At 37.8% G+C, this 22,995-nt stretch overlaps 1 protein-coding gene across 6 annotated transcripts in view; it reads left to right on the top strand.

The window, feature by feature from the left end:
- The window catches only part of TPPP (tubulin polymerization promoting protein), a 73,510-nt gene that overhangs the window by 5,488 nt on the left and 45,027 nt on the right, over window positions 1-22,995 (top strand). For all 6 annotated transcript variants that reach the window (XM_053938152.1, XM_053938134.1, XM_053938173.1 and 3 more), the window contains exon 2: window positions 7,855-8,106. In XM_053938152.1, coding sequence (XP_053794127.1) covers window positions 7,855-8,106 — 252 coding nt within the window. The remainder of the gene's footprint in view (window positions 1-7,854; window positions 8,107-22,995) is intronic.

The following is a 22,995-nucleotide window of genomic DNA, read 5'->3' as shown; positions in this document are numbered from 1 at the left end:
TTCAAGTAAAGTCTGGTCTGGGTGGGGGTGGTGAGAGGATACAATGTACAGTGTATGAAGAAGTGAGGCTAAGCAAGCTCTACAATTGTAGTGGAGCCTATACTCAACTAATCCAAAAGTGATGACAGGCCCAGCGTGTTATTTGGAGCTGTAAATTAATTGTATGACTAACTACTGTGGAGAGCAGCTGTTGTCTTCCACTCTTTTCAGATCTGTGATTCCAAGTCTTTTTTTTGATACACCATGAAAAAATACCTCATCTAAATACTTGAGTCTCCTCTTTTGTGGTTCTTTAATTGGTGTCATATTCACTTTCTCCTGTGAAGGTGATTCTAGTCACTGGCTTGTATCCTTGCCTGTGTATGAAATTGCAGAATGTTTGTGTCCAGATTATTCATCTACCAATGACAGCAGCCTGGCAGAGGTTAGGATGAGTACTTAGTGGAACTCTCAAATGGAGTAGTGGCATAATGAAAAAAAAGCATAATAAGAGTTCACCAGTACATGTATATATTGTGGATGCCTTATTTATGCTTTTACCTTCACAGTTAAAACCTTATGTAAGTGTAATTTACTAAGAACTAAACTTAGTTTTGTATCTTGAGCAACATTGTAGAAGTAACTAGCTGAATAGCAATAGTTTTTAGAAATACAACAGTAACAATTAATTGTCAGTAAAGTAATCTCTTTGCTGGATAATATGTTTTCTAAGTTAAATCCTTTAATGGCATGTGATGGCATATGTTCACAGTCTGAAATACTGTTTTCCTGAGGAGAAACATTGGACAGGTTAAGTAGGTACCTTTTCTGTTACTCTGTGTGTGTCCTGATGAAGGTCTAAATGTAGAAGGTCTAAATGCAGAGGTCTCTGCTCATTTGTCTTCTGTGTTGTATGCTAGGGAAAATGGATGGCTGTCGTTCACTTCAGCATCACATGTGGAGAAATATAACCAGAGCAGATCTCTGAAGAAAAATGCTTTAACTCAGGTTCCTGCAGGTAGCTGTGAAGGAAGCTTAAGGGAAGCTTTAAAAGCAGTGTTTTTTATTAGGAGGATGTTGCATTTCTCCATCTGTTTATCCTTTCCTAAGCTTAAATGTTTATGCAAAAATGTGGGAAAAAGATTCCATCTGCTATACTTTGTCTCTGCTGTTTTTATTTGGCATAAATAATTACAGAGAGAAAATAAATGAGAATTCCTTTTGCAATTTTGTTAAGTTTTTATAAGAAGGGAAGATGGATCAAGTACTAAAATAAACCAAATGCAGTCAGACAAATTCAAATGCCTTGCACAGTTTCATAATGAATTATGCACTCAATTAACTCATAAAAACAACACCTTCTGTGCTCATTGAAAAGTTGCTTTCTTTTTTACTTGGATTGGTTAGAAAGTCTTAAGAAATTTTAGATGGCATCTATTTGTGGTGTATTGGATAAGTTTTACCAACAGTGCAGTAACAGATTCTGATAAAAATCCGGTCGTAAGCACCTACATGCTTACCAACACTTGGTGGGCAAGAAAAATGAGCAGGAGAATGGAAGGTAAAAACAGGTAACACTGAACATATAAAACTAATTGTTTGGGTCATATGGTAGAAAAGATTAAGAAATTAGGGAAGTATCAGGGCTAAGACTGAGACCCTGAACAGACAGTGCATTTTAGGTTGTAGGAGCCTGAGGAATTTACACTGCAGACTTTGATTGCTGGCTAGATGATGGCCTTGATGCTCAGTGTAAACATAACTTTGTGTTGTTGTGCTGTGGGCTGCGCTGGAGGTGGATATTACACCTGAGAAATAAGGCTGACCTGGGCAAAGGTGAGTGTTACAGGAAAGAGGACATGCTAGCAGTACCATTATTGCATTGCAGCTGTGCCATTCTGCTGTTGATCTGCAAATTCATCGGTCTTAGCAGTCAGAGGTCTGCTTGATCCTTGAATGAGTCTGCTGTTTAAAAGTGTGAATTGGAAGTTTCCCTTAATTCACGCTAGACTTTTGATCTCATTTTAGCAAATTCTTGGTTGATAAGTATTCTAAAGAATTAACAGTTTTAAAATACATTGACTTTTCCATTAACATGAATGTATCTGAGGCTGTAATAATGCTGCAATGTTCTAGTCTGTTGTTGACTGTTGATATGAGTTACACTCATATTCATTTCCATGGCAATTGATGTTGTGAGATGACTTCCATGAAAACTGTTTTTTTAACACTGTTTAAAACTTCCTGCAAATGAAAGCTATTAGAGGTGAGCTAGACAAAGCAGATGAAAAAGTATATGGTATAGCACAAAAAAATAGGCATTCAGATTTTTGTATCCTGCTGATATGTGTATCAGTCTTAAGCTGTGCCAAGGGAAATATAGGTTGGATATTAGGAAAAAGTTTTATACGGAAAGAGTGATAAAATTCTGGAGTGGCCTGCCTGGGGAGGTGGTGGAGTCACCATCCCTGGATGTGTTTTAAAAAAGACTGGATGTGGCACTCAGTTCCATGGTTTAGTTGAGATGTTAGCGCATAGGTTGGACTTGATGATCTTGAAGGTCTCTTCCAACCTCGTTATTCTGTGATTCTGTGATGTGTATATATATATATATATTTTTTTTTTTTAAGAAAACAGTTTTTTGATGTGGAGATCCTAAAGAGGTTTAATAGATTTGCAGCTAGTGAGAATATATTTTTATTTCCTTTATCAAGTCAGAGAATGTTGTCTCTTAGAATAGTCATTACACTCATGTATCTGCTTTATGTGACCTTAATAATTAAAGTAGTGTAGAATATGGGTCCCAGGGTCCTCATGATAATCTGAATACTGGCAGCAGAACAGACATGTTTCTTCGTCCCTCTCCTTTGGTTTCCCTATCCATGGCATGGCAGTGATGATAATTTGTGTTACAAATACTAAGCTTTCTGCTGAGCAAATAAGCCATGAATTAGTTGACAGGGATGGGTTAGTGAAGGTGCTGTGGTGAATTCTGACCTGTTAGGACACATGCTTATTCAAAAAGTTGCATGAGCTTCTGAAATTGTTGGAAAAAAATACTCTGGGATTTAGTAAGTCTTCCTTGCTGCTGAGAGTTGGATTATCTATAAGAGCAATTCCCACAAATTTAACTCAGCACTATACCAGAATTTCTGCAGTTTGTTGACACCTGGAGAGGGTGTGGATAAGTGAAAGAATGTAAATTAATACAAATCCTTCAGTAAAGTTGGCAGTTGGGTAGTACTGAGGCTTTGGGTATTCACATAGCTCTAGAAATTGACAACTGAAATTTACAGAAACATTTATTTCTTGTCCCATCTTTTATGGAAGAATCCAAGTTAATAAGTGACTTTATGTAGTGGAGGCCTTCCAGCTGTCTGTCTGCAGATGAGTATATATTCTAGTCTCTGTCTAAAAGGAAGTTTGATGATATTAGAAAACTTTTTCTTATGGGTTAGGCATGTGCTAAGAACACAGATCTGCACTTTCAGTCTATTTAGCATAAGATAGTAATGAAGTCAGTGGCTGACATCAGTTAACATGAATTTGATCCCTGGCTTAATCTCTGTATAATGTGCTGTATTATTTACCTATTGCAGATTGAGGAAAGGGACAAGAACTGTTTTTTCATGTTACTAAAGCACACAGACTATAGCAGTTCATAACACGGCACCTGTCTAAGTATTCTGTGGGTTTCTGAAACTCCATTTTTTGGAGGATAGTTGTTCTTTCAGAAACCTCCTAAACTCTAGCATCTACTTGTACCTCTTTCTTATCTGGCTGCTTTTGGGTGCTTGGTTGGAGCGTGCAGTATTTGGAGAGGATTGTATTGGTGACTAGTCCCACCTTTTTTTCTGCTGACTCTTGAGATTGGTATTGTCTAATTGTATACATATTAGACTTTCTGGATGGTGATGAAAGGCATTTCTTTGGTTACTGTAATTGTAGTCAGCATGTACACAGCTCATGCTTTTGAACAGTGGCTTAATTTTGTTTTACTGCATTTTAGATTTGGTATTCTAGAGTAATCACTTTCTTTTGTCTTTCAATTATCATCTTACTGTGGGCCTGCCCCAAATTACTCCTAATCTTTACTTCTAGCAGAATCTACCAAGCACCTTTTGATTCCTTTGTCCAGGGAAAAAGGGTAAGGAAGACTCAAAACAGCATTTGATGTTGAATTTTTGTCAAATAGGTTATTCTTTATTTCTGTTTGAGAGATCATTTCTTCAACATGACATGATCTCCTTCCTTACCTCTAATCACTAAAAAAAGTTAAAGGAGCTGGCCCCATTCAAAGTCTAATTTCATATCCTGTGTTGTGCAGTTCTTTACCTTCTAATTATAGTATGTTAACAAATATGGTTCTCGTCACACTGTGTTATTTGTAGTGCTAAGAAAGAAAAGCTGAAACTGAGAGTAGATAATTTTTTCATAAATCCAGGTAGCTTCTTTTTAATACATTTCATGCTATTACATAGGGTTTTAACAAGTAAACTGTAATTATGATTCAACAAGGAGTGTCTTTGATAATATTTGGCAAGCACTGCAGAGCCCTGGTTTTAATCTCTCCTTGACTTTCCACTTTAGATGGCAAGGATTTATTTGAAATGAGTCTGTTTTGCATACCAGATTTCACCATTCAAAACTAAAGCCTTTTCTGTAGTGTGTCTGCTCTGCCTGATCCAGAACTACTCAAAAAACCCCAATACAAAGTTAATTTATTAATGAGTGAGAGAAGTTAATATGGAACTATTACGAGCCTACCCTCTCAGCCCCCCGAATCACCAGGCCAACCCAGATATACGGGGCCTTGAGGGAAGGCACATCAGGAGATGGGCACAGGTACAAAAGAGGCTCCAATTCCCAATGTGGTTCTCCAAGCTTGTTTAATCCATGAGATGGAGGGGAAAAGAGAGACCGAACAGGAAGGGTCATGGCCTTTTCTAGGCTCTGGACAGGGAGGGCTTTCTGGCTCTCTGCCAACCCCAGGGGAGCAGGAAGGAAGGGACCCTGTTTATCTGATTCCAGTCACAGGGGTCCCCGAAAGGGAGGAATGTATAGCCCGAGCGCACTGTAACAGAACTATCTTTCTGAAGGCCAAATATGTTCCTTTCAACATTTTTCCTATAACAAGTTTATAAAGTTTAAATTTCTTAACTACTGAAAGTAAGTAAAATATTCTTTCAGTTGATACAACTATCATATTAAAGACTGTATAAGATAGTAAAATACGATTCTGTTGTGCTGTGCAAAGTTGATTTATGGTTATACACAACAAAGCATTAAGCAAAACTGGCCAGCAAGGCACTGGCACTGGCTAAGGAAAGATTTTGTTCAGGAGATACTTAAAAATGTAGGCATGCGACTATATTTTCCAATTTCAGATGAGACAGTGGCGCAGATGTTTTCTTGTTTATAGCTTGTAAACTGTGCTATTTTTGTATCTTTTAAAGATACTCACTCTGAGTATAGCTTCTTAAGAGAATTGCTAAGAGCAAGCAGGTGCTATCCTTGAAAATTTCTTGGAAAGTTTATTTGCCAGAAGATAAAATTACAAATTGATGCAAACCGTACATACCTTACCATTGCAAATTTCCATCTTCTCCTGTCCTGTTTCTTGCATACAAAGGTAACTTTGGTTTTTAATATACTACACAGACTTTGTTTTTTGTTGATTTGTACTCTCTTTCTCTAGCCAGTTCGTATTAACTTGGAAAATTTCTGGCTCTGTATTCCAGCTCCAGTTGATTTGAAATGCTACAAGCTTGGAAGAGACTTCTACTTTTGGAAGTCAAGCTTCCTTGAATGTAGAGGTACACCATAGATCTTCATGATCTGATTTTTAATGAAATACTCTGTTGTATATGTTATGTCAATAATATTTTTTTGTTTTTTTCTTATGTTATTTTACTACTGTTTTGGTGGCAAAAGAATGTAGCCTGATGAGACAGAAGATTTGATCTAGACACATTTTGGTAAAAATAAATGCATCTTAATGTTTGTAGTAGGTTTCAATTTACTATGCATGCTTTTTGTTTTAGAGTTTCAATGGTGGGATGCTTTCAGATAAGGTTTTTGATGTAAAATTCCTCTTTTGACAGTAGGCAGAATGCAAAGGAAATAGAAATAGGAATTGGTTACTGTTGTAGGGACATTGTCCCTGCGACAGGTTACTTTTTAATGAACTTGACATTTTCAAACTCTTTTCCCCCCTCTGTGCTTCATTTTTTATTTCATAAGTGCACATACAATTCTCAGGCCACAGTTAGTAATTTTCTGTCATAATAATTTTAATTTAGCATTTTGATTTGTTGGCCAAAACTTGTGCTGAGTAAAAGTGTGTAAGCAAAACAGAAGGATCCCCAGGCTTAAGATGTAACAAGGGATTTAAGCATTTACGTGTTTTTAAAAAAGGCAGTAGTGCTTTGGCCATGTTATGTTTGCTCAAGTGTGAAGGACAGAGGTCCTTTTAGTATGTTTTTAATTAAAATATTATTTCTGATCAAAAACCTCGACAACAACTGCTGCGTAGCAAGTAGCTACGGTTAGTTCTGTTACAGTGTGCAGGAAAGGGTATGTCATAGTTGTTTGAGTGACAGAGTTTAAACAATATAGGAAGAGACAGAATTTCAGTACCCTTTCTCTTGCTGAGGCATTTGTACTGATGTACAGTATATAAACCAAAAGAACTTCCTATCTGATGAGGAAATAAAACCTTAACTAGAAATACCTACCTGTCTCTGAATATGTTAATCACATCCCACATACAGCTGGGGCTTTAGAAGAAAGGCTGGGTTAGTATGATGGGCTTTCCAGCCCTTATCTAGCATTTGCCAGATTTCTGATACTGTAACCATCTCTTTATGGGTTAAAAATTTGTAGCAGCACCACCGATGTTATGGTGGTGACAGTCTATGTGCAGCTTGTTGGGGCAGGTAGGCAGTGTGCCCTGTGCCTAGGCTTTTTAGTGCCTAGGCCTTTAGTGCCTCTTACTTCTGCCATGCCAAGAGTGCATGGGCAGAAGTCAAAGGTTTCTATGATGTGCTTCTGGCACTTCAGGGTTTGGGTTTTTTTTGTGAAGACACCTGAAAATAGTATTCTATTGAGCAGTTTAAGGTTTCATTTAAAGGGCAAACCTATACTATATGTTTAGTATAGGATTATACTACTTGGAGTAGTCTGAAAGTTCTTGTCTGCAGTAATGACATCCCTTTTCAGTATGCCTCCATAATGGATGTGTTCATTCCAAATAAATTTCACAGCTACAATTCTCTGGGCATAAACTTGAGAAATAAATGGTCTGGATAACAAGAGAGACTTGTCTTGTATTTGTTAGCCCTTACATAATGTAACATAAGGGTTCTAGCATTAATATTTTTGTTGCATTTCAAAAATACTTAATTTTTCAGTAAAAAAAATTAAAGTTTAAGTACAAAAAAATAAAGGGATATTTATTTTTCCTTCAGAAATACAAGTACATAGTGATGCCTACAGTGTAAAGGGCATACTTCTATTCAAATCAACAGAGTGACTGTGACGATTGCCATTTAAGAAAAAAAAAGGAGCAAATATTAAGTGTTGTTTTGATGGCTGATGTAATGATGGTGAAACTAGTTTTGTGTCCCTAGTTTCTTGCTGTACCTTTTTTTTTTTAACGTACTAGAATTTTTTTCCCAGATGGGCAGAGAGTTACATAGTTCTCTGTTTAGACTGATGTTTGATGGTGGAGGGTAGTGAGTTCTTGCTAACTTTATAGACCATTTATACTTCATATGAACTTCATTTGTTGTGACATGGACTGTAGCGTGTAGATTGACAGAAAGTAATCTAGTGCAAATTAATGCAATAAGTTTACCCTCCTTTTCTTTGTAGCACAATGGCTGAAAAATTGGTGAAACCAGCAAAACGATTATCCTCAGAATTAAACTCCCATGAGGGAGCTACGGCAGGAGACATAAGTGCTCTGGAAGAGGCCTTTAGAAAATTTGCTGTCCATGGTGATACAAGAGCCACAGGAAAAGAAATGCATGGGAAGAACTGGTCAAAGCTATGTAAGGACTGCCATATCATAGATGGGAAGAATGTGACAACCACAGATGTTGACATTGTCTTCAGTAAAATCAAGTAAGTTCATTTTAGCCATAATTTCATTGTCTTCCTGCTCCCCACCCCCAGTGTTTTGTAGATACCATCTAAATTTACATTCTGTTGCTTCTGATGTTGTGAGACACTGTTTGACAAAATCAATCTTTCTCGTTCCTTTACAAAATTTTCTTGCTTGGTCTGAAGATACAGCTTTCAGCTTCTGACCTGCTGTCTTAAATTGACTTCAGTTTCACAGGTCTTATACTATACAAAGACTTTGATGTGATCAGGATAAATGCAGGCTATTCCAATAAACTAGTCTGCAGTAAGTGCTGTCAATATTTCCTGAAACATATCTGAATAAAGTCAGGATGTCAGGATGATCTTGCCAAAGCTTGGCATCAGAGGATGGAGGCTAAGGTGGGATATGTACTAAAAGTCAGTATTCTAACAGCAGTCATGATGTCCAGCACAACACCAGCTCAGGTTTGAAGTGTAGGGCCATGCCAGACTGATGGTGACCCTTGGTTATGATGAACTAGGATTGTCTTGGTCGTCTAATCTTATTTTTGTGACTGGAGCTTTAGTGAACCTTTCTCCCCAGTTGAAAACCTAGGCAGACTTAGTCTGAAACTTATCAAATCTAAGAGAAGATATTAAAGGAAATATTTTAACAAGTAATTAATCTGTTATGGCATGTTCTGTATGAAGTCCCAAATAATTTTTTTGGTTTTGGCTTATGTGTAGAATTGGATTCTTTTCACCTTTCATATTCTCCTGGTATCTGATATGATAATCTTGTCTTTTCTGCTTTTTATTACCACACTAACTGTTTAAATTGTCTCACACATCATTGTGTTGAGGGACATGCTTTTTAAAGGGATCCCTTAATTGTACTTGTAGCCTGTAGGAACACTTACTTGGCTTGTGCAGTCAACTGTTGTGGTGTAATGCTGGAAGAACATGCAAACTACATTGCTTACAAGGTAGTTGGAAAATCTTGCTACAAGTGCTTACCGTTTAGGCTGCATCAAACTGGAGAAAGGCAGAGAAGAAAAGACCTTTAATCTTGAAAGTTGTCTGTGTAACTTACATAGTTAGAATGACCTTATTTATTTGATAGATTTCTTTCTTTGTTTCTTTTCTCCTTGGGGATATTATCAAGATAACTGAAAACACTACATACTCACACTCCCACCCTCTTGTCCTTTCAGCAGTCCCTACTTGAATGGAATTAGGTATACTATCAGAGAGCTGGCTTATTTGAAATGGATGTTTAGGCTGTAGGGTTTTGTTTCTTTCTTGATCTATGATATTTTCAAATTTTCTTTGGCTTTCATGAGCTTAACATTTTGTTTTATTATTTCCTGTAGATAAATATAATCTTAGTGCTTCTTTCTCATATCAGTTTCTGGGCTCTTTAGTGACAAGATGACCCCATGATATGGCATAAACAGATGTGCAGCATTAGCAGATATAAAGAAGTATCAGGTTTGGTGACTGTTGGGGAAGAAGGAATCCCATCCTGTTGCACAAGAGTAAATTGTGAGGTGACAGGTACCTGAGCTTCCTGGGAAATGTTAGCACATCCCCTTGCTGCTGTTGAACGCTCCCAGCTCAGCTTGAGGTTTCTTGTCTTTGTCTCTTGAGGGGAGGGCTAGCTCAGCAGTTTCTCAGACCTTGTTCCTGTGACCGTTGTTAAGTGTTGTCATTTCTCTTGGAAGAGGTATACCATCTTTTCCTCTATCCAGTTGTCCTGGTTTAACCTCAGCCAGCAGGCAAGCCCCATGCAGCTGCTTGCTCACTCCCACACTCTTGCACACTCCTTAGCAGCACTAAGGAGAGAATTTAGAGTAAAAGCTGGAAAACTCATAGGTGAGATAAAGACAGTTTAATAAGAAAAGCAAAAGCCATGTGCACAAGCAAAACAAAACAAGGAATTGATTCACTGCTTCCCATGGGCAAGCAGGTATTCTGCCGTCCCCAGGAGAGCAGGGCCCCATCACATGTAACAAGTTGGGAATACAAAGACCAACCAAGATATCCCATCTCTTCCTCCTTCCACTTCATATACTGACCATGATGTCATGTGGTCTGGAATATCCCTCTGGTCAGTTGAGGTCACCTGTCCTGGCTGGGTCTCCTTCCAACCTCCCAAGCACCCCCACATTCAATGCCAGTGTGGCAGTATGGAAAGCAGAAAAGGCCTTGGCTTTTCTGGGTGTGCAGAAGTCCTGCTCAGCAATAATAAAAATATTGCTAAATTATCAACCCTATGCTCGGCACAAATCCAAAATACAGCCCCATACCTGCCACTGTGAAGAAAATGAACTCTACCCTAGCCAAAACCAGCACTCCAGTATTTAATAGCTTAGTAGATAACTGCATCAAATGCAAAAGTATCTTAGTTTTAATTGTTTAATATTTGTTCATTCCTCAACCTGTACCTATACTTATATATTTTATATATTCGTCTCTTTTAAAATTATATTATTTTTAAATTATATTGCTTAAGTGGCATATGGGAGCTGAGATTCGTTGTCCTTATTAGGAAGGTCTGTATTTTTTGAATGTGTGCTTTCAGTAGGTATATTTGCACATTTTCTTAACTGTTGGGGTTTTGTGGGTTTTTTACATTTTTATTCTTCAGTGTCAGCAATTCTTTTTAGTCTAGATCACATTAATTTCACATATAATATTTTAGGTTTTAAGTTTTAAAAAGGGAAGATGTAATGGCTGTAGGAGCTCAAGTATCAGTAATATGCTTTAACTTAGGAGGGTTAAGCATAAGCTGGGTATACAGGATTTCTTGAGCATATTGAGACAGCTGTTTTTCCTTGCTTTCTCTTTTACTTCACATTTAACCCGAAGCTCAAGGAAAATGATAGATTTGGTATTGCATCAAAGCAGACATACTCACATAATAAACTCACACTAATTTTTATTTTACAAACAGCTTTTTTCCAGCAGAGCTCTGTGGTTTTTTGACAAACCAAGTTTTTCCCCATCTATATTAAATGTAAAACCTTAACCACTATAGAATAATCTCCAACCCCCTCCAAAAGTGGAAAGTGCAGCTTCTATGCCTCAATAAGAATTCTCCTTATGGTTACCAGAAGGCTTTGTGCATCACTCTTGGTTTTGGGCTCTTAAGCTAAAGTGTGTCTCACAAGATTAGCCTCAGCCTGGGATTCTTATGATCAGCCAAAGTGATGGTTCGGTGGGATGGGGCTGGTGGATTTTAGCAGTTGTAGACTAGCTAGGGAACACAACAAACATTTAAAAAAAAGTTTGCCATACCCAACTACAATTGCCATCTAGCACTGTGTTAGAACTTCCAAACATATTCTCTGTTGGTTCTGTTACTGGGAAGCCACTGTACCTAGCAGGGTTGTTTTCTAGCAAGCTATACTTAGAGTTTATGACAATGGCACATGTTGTTCAGACACTGGAAAATAACTAATCTAATAGAAATGTTCTTTGTATTTATGAGTTACTATGTATAAAGCCCACATTTGTTGTCTTGCTAACTTTCCCTGGCTTCATTTATTATTCTAGTAGATACTGGCAAAATAGGTAGGAACTAAACATTGCTGATAGGGTAAAGTAACAAGGAAAATTAATAAGAGATATGTTTACCTAAGAGCTACTGAAAGATAATGTTTTATTTGCCTATTGGCAACTTGCTCTGCTCCAGGAGAGGTTTTACCTCAGAAGTAATGAACATATTTGTAGACTCAACACCCCCTCTCCACCTCTGCCAAACCAAGTGAACAAAACTTTTGAAAGTTTTAAATAGTCTGTGATACTTCTTGAAAGCTGGTACCTATGTGTCTGTCTTTCAGAGATTAGTTCATTTGAAATTAAGTTTAATGTTGTTATAAAGGTTGAAGAAATTCTATTGAGCCTTTGTTACAAATAAGAAAATAAGTGTAGAATGCATGAGAATGTCAGGTCAGACTGAAATGTAGTTTGTCTGTTTATCTTGCATAAAAGGTCTACTGAAGGCCTTCATGTGAGCACAACATTTATATGTATTTGAGGATAAGAAGTAGGAATAGTCTAATGCAAAATATCCACAGTAGTAGACATGAAAGAATTATTGCTAGAATTGCATTATTTGGTAAGGAAATATGTAAACTGGGTGATTTCTCCACTGCCCCCCCCCCAAATATTTTTGTGTAACAGTCATTTGTTGGGTCCAACAAGTCCTTCCAACTTGGTGGATTGTAATACAAGTTTATATTTGTTAAAATTGTTCAGAAAATACAAGAAATGAAGCAGCAAAGAATTTTGCAATGGAATTACTTGAAATGAAAAGCTGAAGCCCACCTATGAGAGTAAACACATGTATGAATATTTATTATTTGAGCAGACTTAAAACACTCGCATTTATGCCAAATCTTTGGATTGCATTAATGCAGTTGGAATAGTCTGCAGTTTCTGTAAATAGTCTGCAGTTCTTTTCTTATTTTTTAGGTTATAAAGCATACAATAAAGCCATCTCTTATAATGTCATTAAGTTTCCATTAATCCTGTACTTGGAAGAGCAAAAGAAATTGTGAAGAGTGAATGACAGAAGTTCTATCATATCTTACAGGATGAAATCTGTTAAAAATGCAGCAAAGCCAACAGAAATGTACATAACTGTAAATGTAATTATGCAGTAAGCTTTCTTTTTTGTAGTTTTATGGTCAACACGAGATGTTGTACTCCTTTCTTCATGTGTTCCTTGGACTACATAAAACAGTAACACCATTTGCAGGGTAAATTTTAATTTCAAAGCTAGCCTAAAGTTACTTGCTTAAAGTTATATAAAAGTCCCTTCTGCTAATTGGTACCAGGAAAACCTTTTCTCTGTAAATGGCAAAGGAAGCAACCTCTTCTCAGAAAAAAAATGGCTTATGGGATTGTTAAAAAAAAAAAGCCTGAAAATACTTCCTAGGAAGTGATTTTTTAAACTGGTCCATAAATTCAGTGCCATACTTGAAGACAAAGAATAAGTCACATTCTATGGGAAAGGAAGTTTTTGTAAATTAGTGTAGCTGAAGTATTTGTGACAGGACCAACACTAGTGCTCTGACTTCTTTTGTTACGATAATATCTTTGATTTCCCTGTAGCTCAGATTTCTGCTAAAATGTAGGAGTTTAGTATAAATATCTTAGTAATATTAGATCATTCAAAGCATTACATTTTCTCATACTATCTGAACCTTATATAGACATCTTTTTTTTATATTTTTTTAAATGAAAAGCGATAATGCAATCTGGGCCCACTGAATTTAGAGACATACAATATGCAGGCGTGCAATAGTATTTGAAGATGGATGTTTTTCATGACAGTGGGAATTCCATGGGTGTCTTTTCAGTCACTGAAACACTTGCCTGGTTTCTTAAAAAAATTCTTCAATAACTGTTTCTTTTCTGGTACTCTTATGGAGTTCCAAAATTTTGTAGGCTGTTTTGTTTGCAGAATGCAAGTATGGATTTAGTGAATCTTGTTGCCTTGAAGAAAGCAAGGTAATTGGTGACAGAGGAGAAGGGCACTGAAGAGTTCTGCATTTGGTATGAAAAGCAACATGTGGATGCATTCTTCTTATCCAGCAAGACGGTGAGACACAACAGTCTAAGAACTTCAGGATTTTTGTATTAAGGAAAGCAGAACACCCAAGAATAATAGATGCTACTGAGCTCTTACCAGCATTCCGGCATGTTGCCTTAGGAACTTAAATTTCTTTGTTTATTGAGGATCAACGACTGCTCTGGGAAATTTGATATGTTAGCTATGCTGTACACATACTCCACATGTTGTATGTAGTTAACATGGTCATAGTAATAGCCCCTATATAAATATCTCTGCTCTTATTTTAGAAGTGTTACCATGCAGCACTGCAAGAATATGGTTTAAGCACTGCCATAAAACTGCTAACTCTGTGACATTTTTAGATAGAAAAATAAAAATATTTCTGTTTACACTGGCACGTTACTATGGTTGCAGGCAGGCCTGGGTGACGTCAGCCCTTGAATCCATTGTGAGCATTTATTTAGGTAGCCATCTCCATGGAAACATTTGTTTGTTTTGGTGTTACTATGTGTTAAATTTTAAACAAATTTTTGTGATTCTATACTGGATTGTTATTGAAGATTAGTTAAGCTACAGAAGCTTTGTAAATATACCTTACTCCCTGCCCTCTAAATTATTCTTGGTAAAAGATCAAGTGGAAGCATAATTGTCTTCTGAAATGCCATTAGTAGTTCCTGATGTTGCTTTGACATGTTTTCTTGTTGCTGAGGAAGCCATGTATTCTAAAGCCCAGAAAATTCTCCTCCATCTTTTTGAGAAAGGAACGTTTATTTCCGATAGAGAATCTTCAAAACAGACTTTTTTGTGCCCTGACTTTTGAGCAGACCCACCTGTGCACTGTTCTTTCTCACTGTCTTGCACACTTGGCTGTTTAGCCTAATTCCCACAGCCTGGATCGGTCAGGTCTCTGCAAGAGTGCTTCCACCTGAGAACAGTTGGGCCTTAATGCAGCAATAGTTCACTGTGGCTACAAGACTTGAAATGGGTAATGTTTGCTCTGAGAAGCTGGCAAGAAAACTCTTGGTAAGAATGAGTATGTGCTTTCCCCATTTGTCAACTGTAATATAATTGCTGTCTTTTTTTTTGTATTGAATAAGTATGATGCTTCTTGCATTCTTTTTGTATTTGAAAGGACTAGTACTCTTTAATGGAGATTTTTACTGAAGCCTCTCTTAAATTTTTCAAGTATTTAAATAGGTGTGAAGTGGTCTTTATATATAAATGAAGTAGCTAGTAGTTGCAAGCTGTGTTTTACATTCCTACTGGAGACATTCTTTTGATAGTGACATATAAAAGGATTTTTGTAATCCTACTTTATGCATGAAGTAGGCATAACAGTTAACTTTTGTACTTTAGTATGCCTGCATGTTTTAAGTGACTGTAGAACAATATGCAGAGCAAAATCTTTTCTGGTAAGTCTCAGGCAAATTGTGAAGTTGTACATTTTTAGGTAGAAATGTAGGTAAGTTTCAACAAAAAGTGTTCTTTTTTTTGCCACATCTATATTTTAATTGAAATTAAGATCCAATTGCCTTTTTTTTGCCTAAAGAGCCAAATATAATGTTGCCATTTGCACTTTATCCTTCAAAAAGCTTTTCATTTAAAAAAACAAAGGAGGTCTTCTCCCTCTTCTGCCAAGAGGCATAAATTCTAAAAGTAAAACACTGATAGCATATAAGAAGGAAGATGGTTTTAAATTCACTTGCATGAACACAGGCATGTTTTATGCATGTATAATGGGTAAATTTTATGCCTGTAATGATGTTTGCTGATTAGGATTTTAAAAACACCATTTTGCAGGATATCACATGAAAACCTATAGATATGGTGGTGAGTGATTAATTTCCCAACTGATATGGAATGCTGCATGATGTCATACACAGTACTGTATATAGCAGCTTGCTTGGTATTTGCCACACTTTGTGGCCTATTCCATGTGTGTGCTACACAAACTTCTACTGACTTAGAGTAGAAGTCAATTGTTTTGTTTTTTGGGGTTTTTTTTTTGCAGGTCAGCCTGTTGCACCATAATTTAAAACTACCTGCTTTTCATTTATAAAAGCAGCTATGTGAAATCTGCCTTAGTTTTACTGACTAAATAAACTAAGTAACAGGCAAGTATTTTCCAGATTTTTAAGTATCAGTTTAGATTTCATGGATTGAAGTAGAAGATGATTAAGATGCAGAGGACAAGGCAGCCTTGTCTGCAGCAACCAGGTGATTGTAAAGTTTAAGATCCTGAGGGGAATGATCAAAATTAACAACAGAATAACAAACCTGACCTTCAGAAGGGCAGATCTTGGCCTCTGCATTTTCTCTCTGAAAACTGCCCTGCAGAATAGAGGTGTCCAGGAGAGCTAGTTGGTCTTCAAGGCAGCTTCATTAGAGCACAAGAACATTTCATTCCCATGTGCAGGAAGTCAGGCAAGCATGCCAATGGGCTAGCAAGAGTAAACATGGAGCTTCTGCCTGGGCTGGACTATGAGAAGGAGGTACACAAGAGACAAAAGCAGGGAGAGGCTTTGTGCAAGGAATAAAGCCCATGCATGAAGAAACAGAGTGAGCAAAGGTGAAGTTCAGGCCAATCAGCATAACCTCAGTCCCTGGGGAGGTTATGTAGTAAATGCTTTTGGAAGTCCTTTCTTAAAACACAAAGGACAAGAAGGTGATTTGGAGCAACCAGCATGGATTTGCTAAGGACCAGTTATGCCTGATTGACCTCATTGCTTTCTCTGGTGAAATGACTGACACTGTGGGTAAAGGGGTGTAGTTAGTATACATTGATTTAGGCAAGGACTTGACTCCAGTCACATCATCACCAAATTGGTGAGGTATGGGCCGGACAGTGAGCCAGCAGTCTAGGGGGCAGCTCTGGAGGTGGTGATGGTGTCAGTGTCGTAGTTTAATAACCCCGTCTGGAAAATAAGCCCCATGTAGCCACTCTGTTTCTACCACCAGTGGGATGAGGAAAAGGATCAGAAGGATAAGAGTGACAAAACTCATGGGCTGAGTAAAAACAGTTCAATAGGAAAAGCAAAAATCACTCTCACAACCAAAGCAAACTGAGGAAGTCATTTACCCCGTCCTATGGGCAGGCAGGTATTCAGCCATCCCCCAGAAAGTAGGGCTCCATCATGCAGAATAGTGACTTTAAAAGATGATCACTCTGAATATCCTCCACTTCTTACTTCCCAACGCTTGTATGCTGAGCATGATGTCATATGTTATGGAATATACCATGGGTCAGCTGGGGTCAGCTGTCCTGACTGTATCCCTTCCCAAATCCTTGCATACCCCCAGCCTTCTCGCTGAAGGAGCAGCAGGAGAAGCAGAAAAGACCCTGAAGCTGTTTCAGTGCTACTCAGCAATAACAAAAACATCTCTATATTATCAACACTGTTTTCAGCACAAATCCAACATACCACGTCATACTAGCCACTCTGAAGAAAATTAACTGTACTACAGCCAAAACCAGCACAGATGGGAAACTTCTGAAGGTGAGGTGACAGTAGTCCTTGCAGTGAGTGTGAGTTGTGGCAGCAAGGAAGGGTAGCTACTGGGCTGCATGAGTCAGTGTGTGATCAGCAGGTCTGGGGAGGTGATCCTTACATTCAGTTTGGACTTGTAAGACTGTATTGGAGTGCTGTGCCCAGTCTGGGGCTTCCCTGTGCAGGAAATAGATTGATACACTGGAAGAGGCCTGGTGCAGGGCCACCAAGATGGTCAGGGGGCTGACTGTGGTACATGGTGACATGTGGAATAAATATAAGTTTCTTTGTGCTCCTGTATAGGCAGTAGAAATTAACTTCTTGTTCTGAAGTTGGACTGGAAATTTTATAGGGAAAAAAATGTGTGTGTATGGATGTTATTTACTCCTCAAACTAGACGTGACCTAGAAATCCTTCATCTCAGAAAGAGGATTAATATACTATACATGTTGCAATTAGATATATTTAATCTGCCTATGTGTGTAAAACTGCTTAAACAATTTAGATGTAGTCTGCTTGGGATGTGATGTTTGTAAATGGAAGTGTGCTCCATCTGACGTGGTGTTTATCATTCTTCAACCTTTTTGTTTGTCTTTCCTTAAAAAAACAACAGTGACTTGACTTGGAAGAGCCTAATTGGTGTATTCTTTCCATTATCGAGATGTTTAGGAGGTTGTTATTTGCAACTGTTATTTGCAACTGTATTGAAGCAAGTCTCATGAAAGACTGGACATTAAATCCTCACCAGAATTAGTTAAAATGGTGTTACTTTCTGGCATTATTGAAGTGGAGTTGCATATTGTTTTCTTTTGTGTGGGTGTGCCCCTGCATGTGCCTAAAACAAAGGAATACGAATGAAATACAAATTTTATCTGAAGCTTGATCTCTGTTTCTGACTTTCTGCAGACTTTTAATGCATGTACATGTATTCCCATGAATTTAAAAACAAAGTAAATACAATTTTGGTATGGAGTTCTGGTACAATGCCTCCCACACCCCAAAAGAGGGCAGACTTTCTCTTTGATTTTTTTTTTCCGTGTTACAGTCTTTTTTTTTTTTTTTTCTTATTTTTACAAAGGTTGTGGATATTACCAGCAGATTGATAATTTTCAAAACCTTGCTGAGACTATGAATGTTGGTGCCGATTCTGCAGGGTCCCAGAGCTTTTTAATTGCATAAAGAAATCTCCATGGCAACTTTTTCTAGGAGAAGGTACTGTTAGATAGTGAAGTTTTATGGCTGAAGGAGCAAATGTAGGAAAGCATTCCATTTCAGCAAGGAAAGCTGACTGCAGCTGACAGTGTAGCCAGGAGTACTGTGGCTAAGGTGTTGCACCCTTCTGGTGAGGAGTAAGAAGAGCAGCTCACCTACTGCCTGTCACCAGTGTTTGTGGCAGTGCAGGCACTCCCAGCACTGATTGCTGGAGAGACACAGTCAGCCCCTTGGGCAGGCAGGGACTGTTTCTGTACTATCTGGACATTTGTAATTCAGGAAGGAAAACCAACCAGACAATCCTACTGCAGCGTTTTGCATCATTAAGTTTCTGCCTAAGCTGTGGAGCAGCTTTAAATCAATCCCAAATCTTTGTCAGCGATGGCAAGCGGTGGAAAATACCTTGAGGCAAAGTTGTTTCAGTGGAGCCAAGAATTCATTGTGAAAGCGAGGGCACTCGGTGTCTGTTTGGAATGTGTGATATTCCTGAAGTCCAGTAGGTTTTCTCTGTGCTTTTCCTTCCCAGGAATTGGTTGTGGAGAGCCTTTTGGGAATGGTGCCATGCTGTGTGAATGGAGCCAGCACATGTGTTTGTCTCTGGTGATACAGGAGAGCATTGTACCACTTAGTGCCATTTGTGATCATGGGCATCAGCAGCTGCAGAACACTGGTGATCTTGGCACCAGGCTGTGACTCTCATGACACATGACAGCACTTGCTTCATTGCCCAGATGTCTTGGATCTTTATTATATGCTCTTCAGTTGCAAATATTGTTTAAAAATGAAAATAAGCTAACAAGTAGTTATTGTACTGTCAATATGATGTTTTTAATGGTATGAAGATGAAACCTTTTTTTTTATTTTATATCATTATAACTGTGTACAAGACAAGTTGCTTTTCTTGCAGTTAACAGGTTACAGTGATACTGTAACACAACAGTAGTTCATTGCAGCACAACTGAAAAATTTATGTGAGGAAACAAACTGTGTCTGTGCTTATTGTCTAGAATCTATCTCAGTTATACAGAATCTCCAGATATACTCATTATAATTCCCAGTGCAGTAGCAATTAATCCTGGATTTAGCTACTTTGTCATATTTGAGGTGTTTGGTACTCTCTGTGGGGTGGTGTTTGTTAAACTTCTGAATGGAACTGACAGTGCTGAGAATGGAGGGTTTATCTGACCCAGACCAGTGTGAGAGTAATAGAAGAAGCTAGTGACTAGAGGATCATAGAGTAGAGGGTTGGGCAGTTCTTACTCATCATCATATGCAGTCTGTATTTCACAGAAAGGTGTTAGGTGTTTGCTTCTGCTAGAACAAGCCTCTGTGGTATGGGCTGCTTAAAAAGTGAAGACTGCAGTATTTACCATCAGCTCTCCCATCACTTTCTGTGCACAGCAGCTACTGCTGCTGCATGCTTAAGATAATTTGTGTTACTAGGGAAATACAAGGAGTCCTATTTTGATACTCCTTTATGGGCTGTCTTCCTGTGTTGCAATTTGCAAAAGGTAGTAAGTAACCTTTCTTGCAAATTTAGGCTGTTTACATTTTCCTCCTGTCATGGATGCTGTATGGGAATAGATGCCTGGGGCATTTGTAATCCATCATCCATCACCAGATCAGCATGCATCAAATGGCTTGCATTTGGCATGGTGCCAACAGAGAAGGTTTTGTATGTTTCTAAACAGTATGCATTGATTAGTGTTTTCAGTTCTAAGAGAGGATTTCTAGGGAGGATGTTTTATTTGATTTTTTGGCATCTTTTTAATTTTCAGCAAAAAAATTTAACAGGTGAGCTGGTATTCCTGAAAGAGCCTATAAATAGGAAAAATAAGAAAAAGGGAGTAATTTGGCATTTATAGGTTCTGTCTTTTTTTAGTCTAAAGAGCTTTGTAGGTTGAGAGATAGGTTTTGAGTCTAACAGAACAATATGAGAAGGTACAGAAAGGTAGTTAAAAGAAAATATGTACCTCATATGATAGCCACACTGTATTGTGTGGCTATCCTGTGTATATCCAGATATACTGTGTCCTGTGTATATCCAGAAATAAACAATTTTGATTCTAGATGTCAGATGAAAATGGTGGTGAACTAACTGTCTGAGATTTGAGTTCAGAACATTTTTAATGCTAATTATTAGAGATAATGGAGTGGTGTGAATGCAAATGTAAAATGAAGGACTATAATCTGATTAATTGTTTTTTTGTTCCAGTAAGTCCTGGTACTAATTTAAAAAGAACAATGAAGAATATTCAATTCAGTAGATCCTTTAGAGAGCCAGTGCATTTGCCATGTGTTTCAGCAATCATCCTTTATTAAAAAACATAAATAGCATGATTTTTTTCCCAAGACTTCATAGTAAAATCAAATAGAAATTATTTCTTTACCTTAACAGAAAAGCTGGAGCTGTGCTGTCCTCTTCCAGACAGGTTTCTTTCATCACTTCACCTCAGCTGAGAATAATGGGAGAGATTATGCATTATGCTGAAGTGCATGTCATAGCTGGGAAATCTGTAGACCTAAAATGCACAGAACTAGCTTGATCCTGTTTTTTTCCCCAAAACAACAGGTTGTTGCCTATTGGGACTCCTCTAACCAGATGGAGAAAGCTATAGAGATGGTACTTGGCAGTTAAATAAGCTGCTCGGTTTTCCTGCTTCTGTACTGAATAGGATGAACTCTGTGTTCTGATTTAACATTCTAGTTTTGAGTCTGACTTGCAAATCCAGGTGACTGCAGCTTCAGTCAACATTGGCCATTCTGAACAATTTTGATAATTTCTCTCCTGATGTAGTTTTGTGTTCTTTGCCCAACAATACACTGTCTCATGCATGCTTGAAAATTGTTCCTTTTATTTCCCTTTTAGATTCTACACTGTGTGTCCCGGTCATTGGCTTCCTTGTCTTTGAGTACTAATCTGTGAAAGCCCTTTTATTTCCCTTTTAGATTCTACACTGTGTCACCCAGTCATTGGCTTCCTTGTCTTTGAGTACTAATCTGTGAAAGCCATAGTCCAGATGGACAGTGAAGTGATGGTAACCTGAGGTAAACAGCAGAGGTATGTAAGAGCAATTAGACCTAAGGACTACCCATAGAAAGCTGGACTTCTTTAATGTTAGGGGCATTAACTTGATGTTATTTGACATGACATTTGCTCTTTTTAGAAATTTTTCAACTCCATTTGTCAAAGCTTTGAGATAAAGAAGATGACACGTATTTTCTGGAGACAGTACCCAAATAACTTAGGCCAAGTATTGATTAGATTTGTGTATGTGCTTGCCCCAGGTGTGATCTCCTAATCTTGGAAGAAGTCATTTGCTGAAGAGCACAGCTTCTGCAACATACATAGTGATTTTTAAAGGGGTTACAGTATTGACTAACCTCTCAACAGAATTGTTAATTGCCATATGCTGTCGTTTTTAGAAAAGGAAACATATGGTGTACCTGGTTTGCATGTACTCAGAAGATTTCTAGCCAGAATTTTTGCTTGTCATCTTTGTTGAGCTCCATTTGAAAATCCGGAGGGTTTTTTGAGCTTTGAAGTGTGAGAGGATTTGGCTTCTAATGCCTCTGAAGGGGTGGACACCTAAGTGGACAACCTAAGTGCTGCAGGTTAGAAAGACATAAAGACTTAGTAGTTTTTATAGCTGTAATCTCAGATCTTTGTTTGTGTAGGTACAGGGTACTCTGTAGATTAGGATAAGATGTTCAGGAGCATGTAAAACTTGCTTTTATTGTGTTATACCTTGTCAAACTTTAATTGAAGGAGAGCATTTGCCTGAAACATTTGCTGTTGAATTTCTGCTGGTTTTGCTGTCCTTACAATGAAACATTAAATAACCATAAATACATCTATTGAGAACTTAAGCTAGTTTAAATTGACTACTTTAATAAACATTCCTAATGTAGAGGTTCTGTAATAAAAAAGACCAACATGTAAACCTGCAAAGATGTTTGTCAGTTGTGTGTTTGGGAGGTTTCAGACCAGCAAAACTGGTACATGCAACACAAAACAGAGCTGAACTGTGTATATATACATGGCATTGTGTTAATCTATTGGTTTTGTACCATCCTATTTTCTTGCAAGAGACAGTTTGCTTTGTGCTTTATAGGTTGTGAGGATATACTTGACTTGCTTATGAACAGCATCTACCCTATTGGCAGTGGTGATGGAGGGCGAGACCCCTATATGTTGAGTAAGATCCCATGGAAATTCATCAGGGATCTTCATTCAGAAGATTTTGTACCACAAATAAGTTAGTATACACCTGGAAAGTAAGACAGTTTTCTGACATGCATTGGGATAAGAGCACAGAAGTCTAATACTAATTGCACAATTTCCAATTCCACCAATCCACAAGTCCACTATTTAGAAAACTTGCCCTTCTATACAAAACATTGTGGGCATAGATACGTTGAATATTCTTGCACCAACATGTGCAGTTGGATGAGAGTTTGGAGCAATACTTTGTTGCTTCTGCTGGTGAAATCAGAGGCTTTGAAGAAAACAGTTTCAGAATTGAGATAGTAATCTGAGAAAAATGGACGTGAAGCTTCATTTTCTGAATGTAAGTAACTGAGAGCTGCTGGAAACTGCTAGTGCAAGAATGTACTAATTTTTGTTTGTATATGAAAGTACCC

Source organism: Vidua chalybeata, chromosome 1, assembly GCF_026979565.1.
Source record: "Vidua chalybeata isolate OUT-0048 chromosome 1, bVidCha1 merged haplotype, whole genome shotgun sequence".
NCBI classification, from domain to species: Eukaryota; Metazoa; Chordata; class Aves; order Passeriformes; family Viduidae; genus Vidua; species Vidua chalybeata.
The sequence above is the reverse complement of the archived record's forward strand: the minus strand, read 5'-3'. Positions and strand labels throughout refer to the sequence as shown.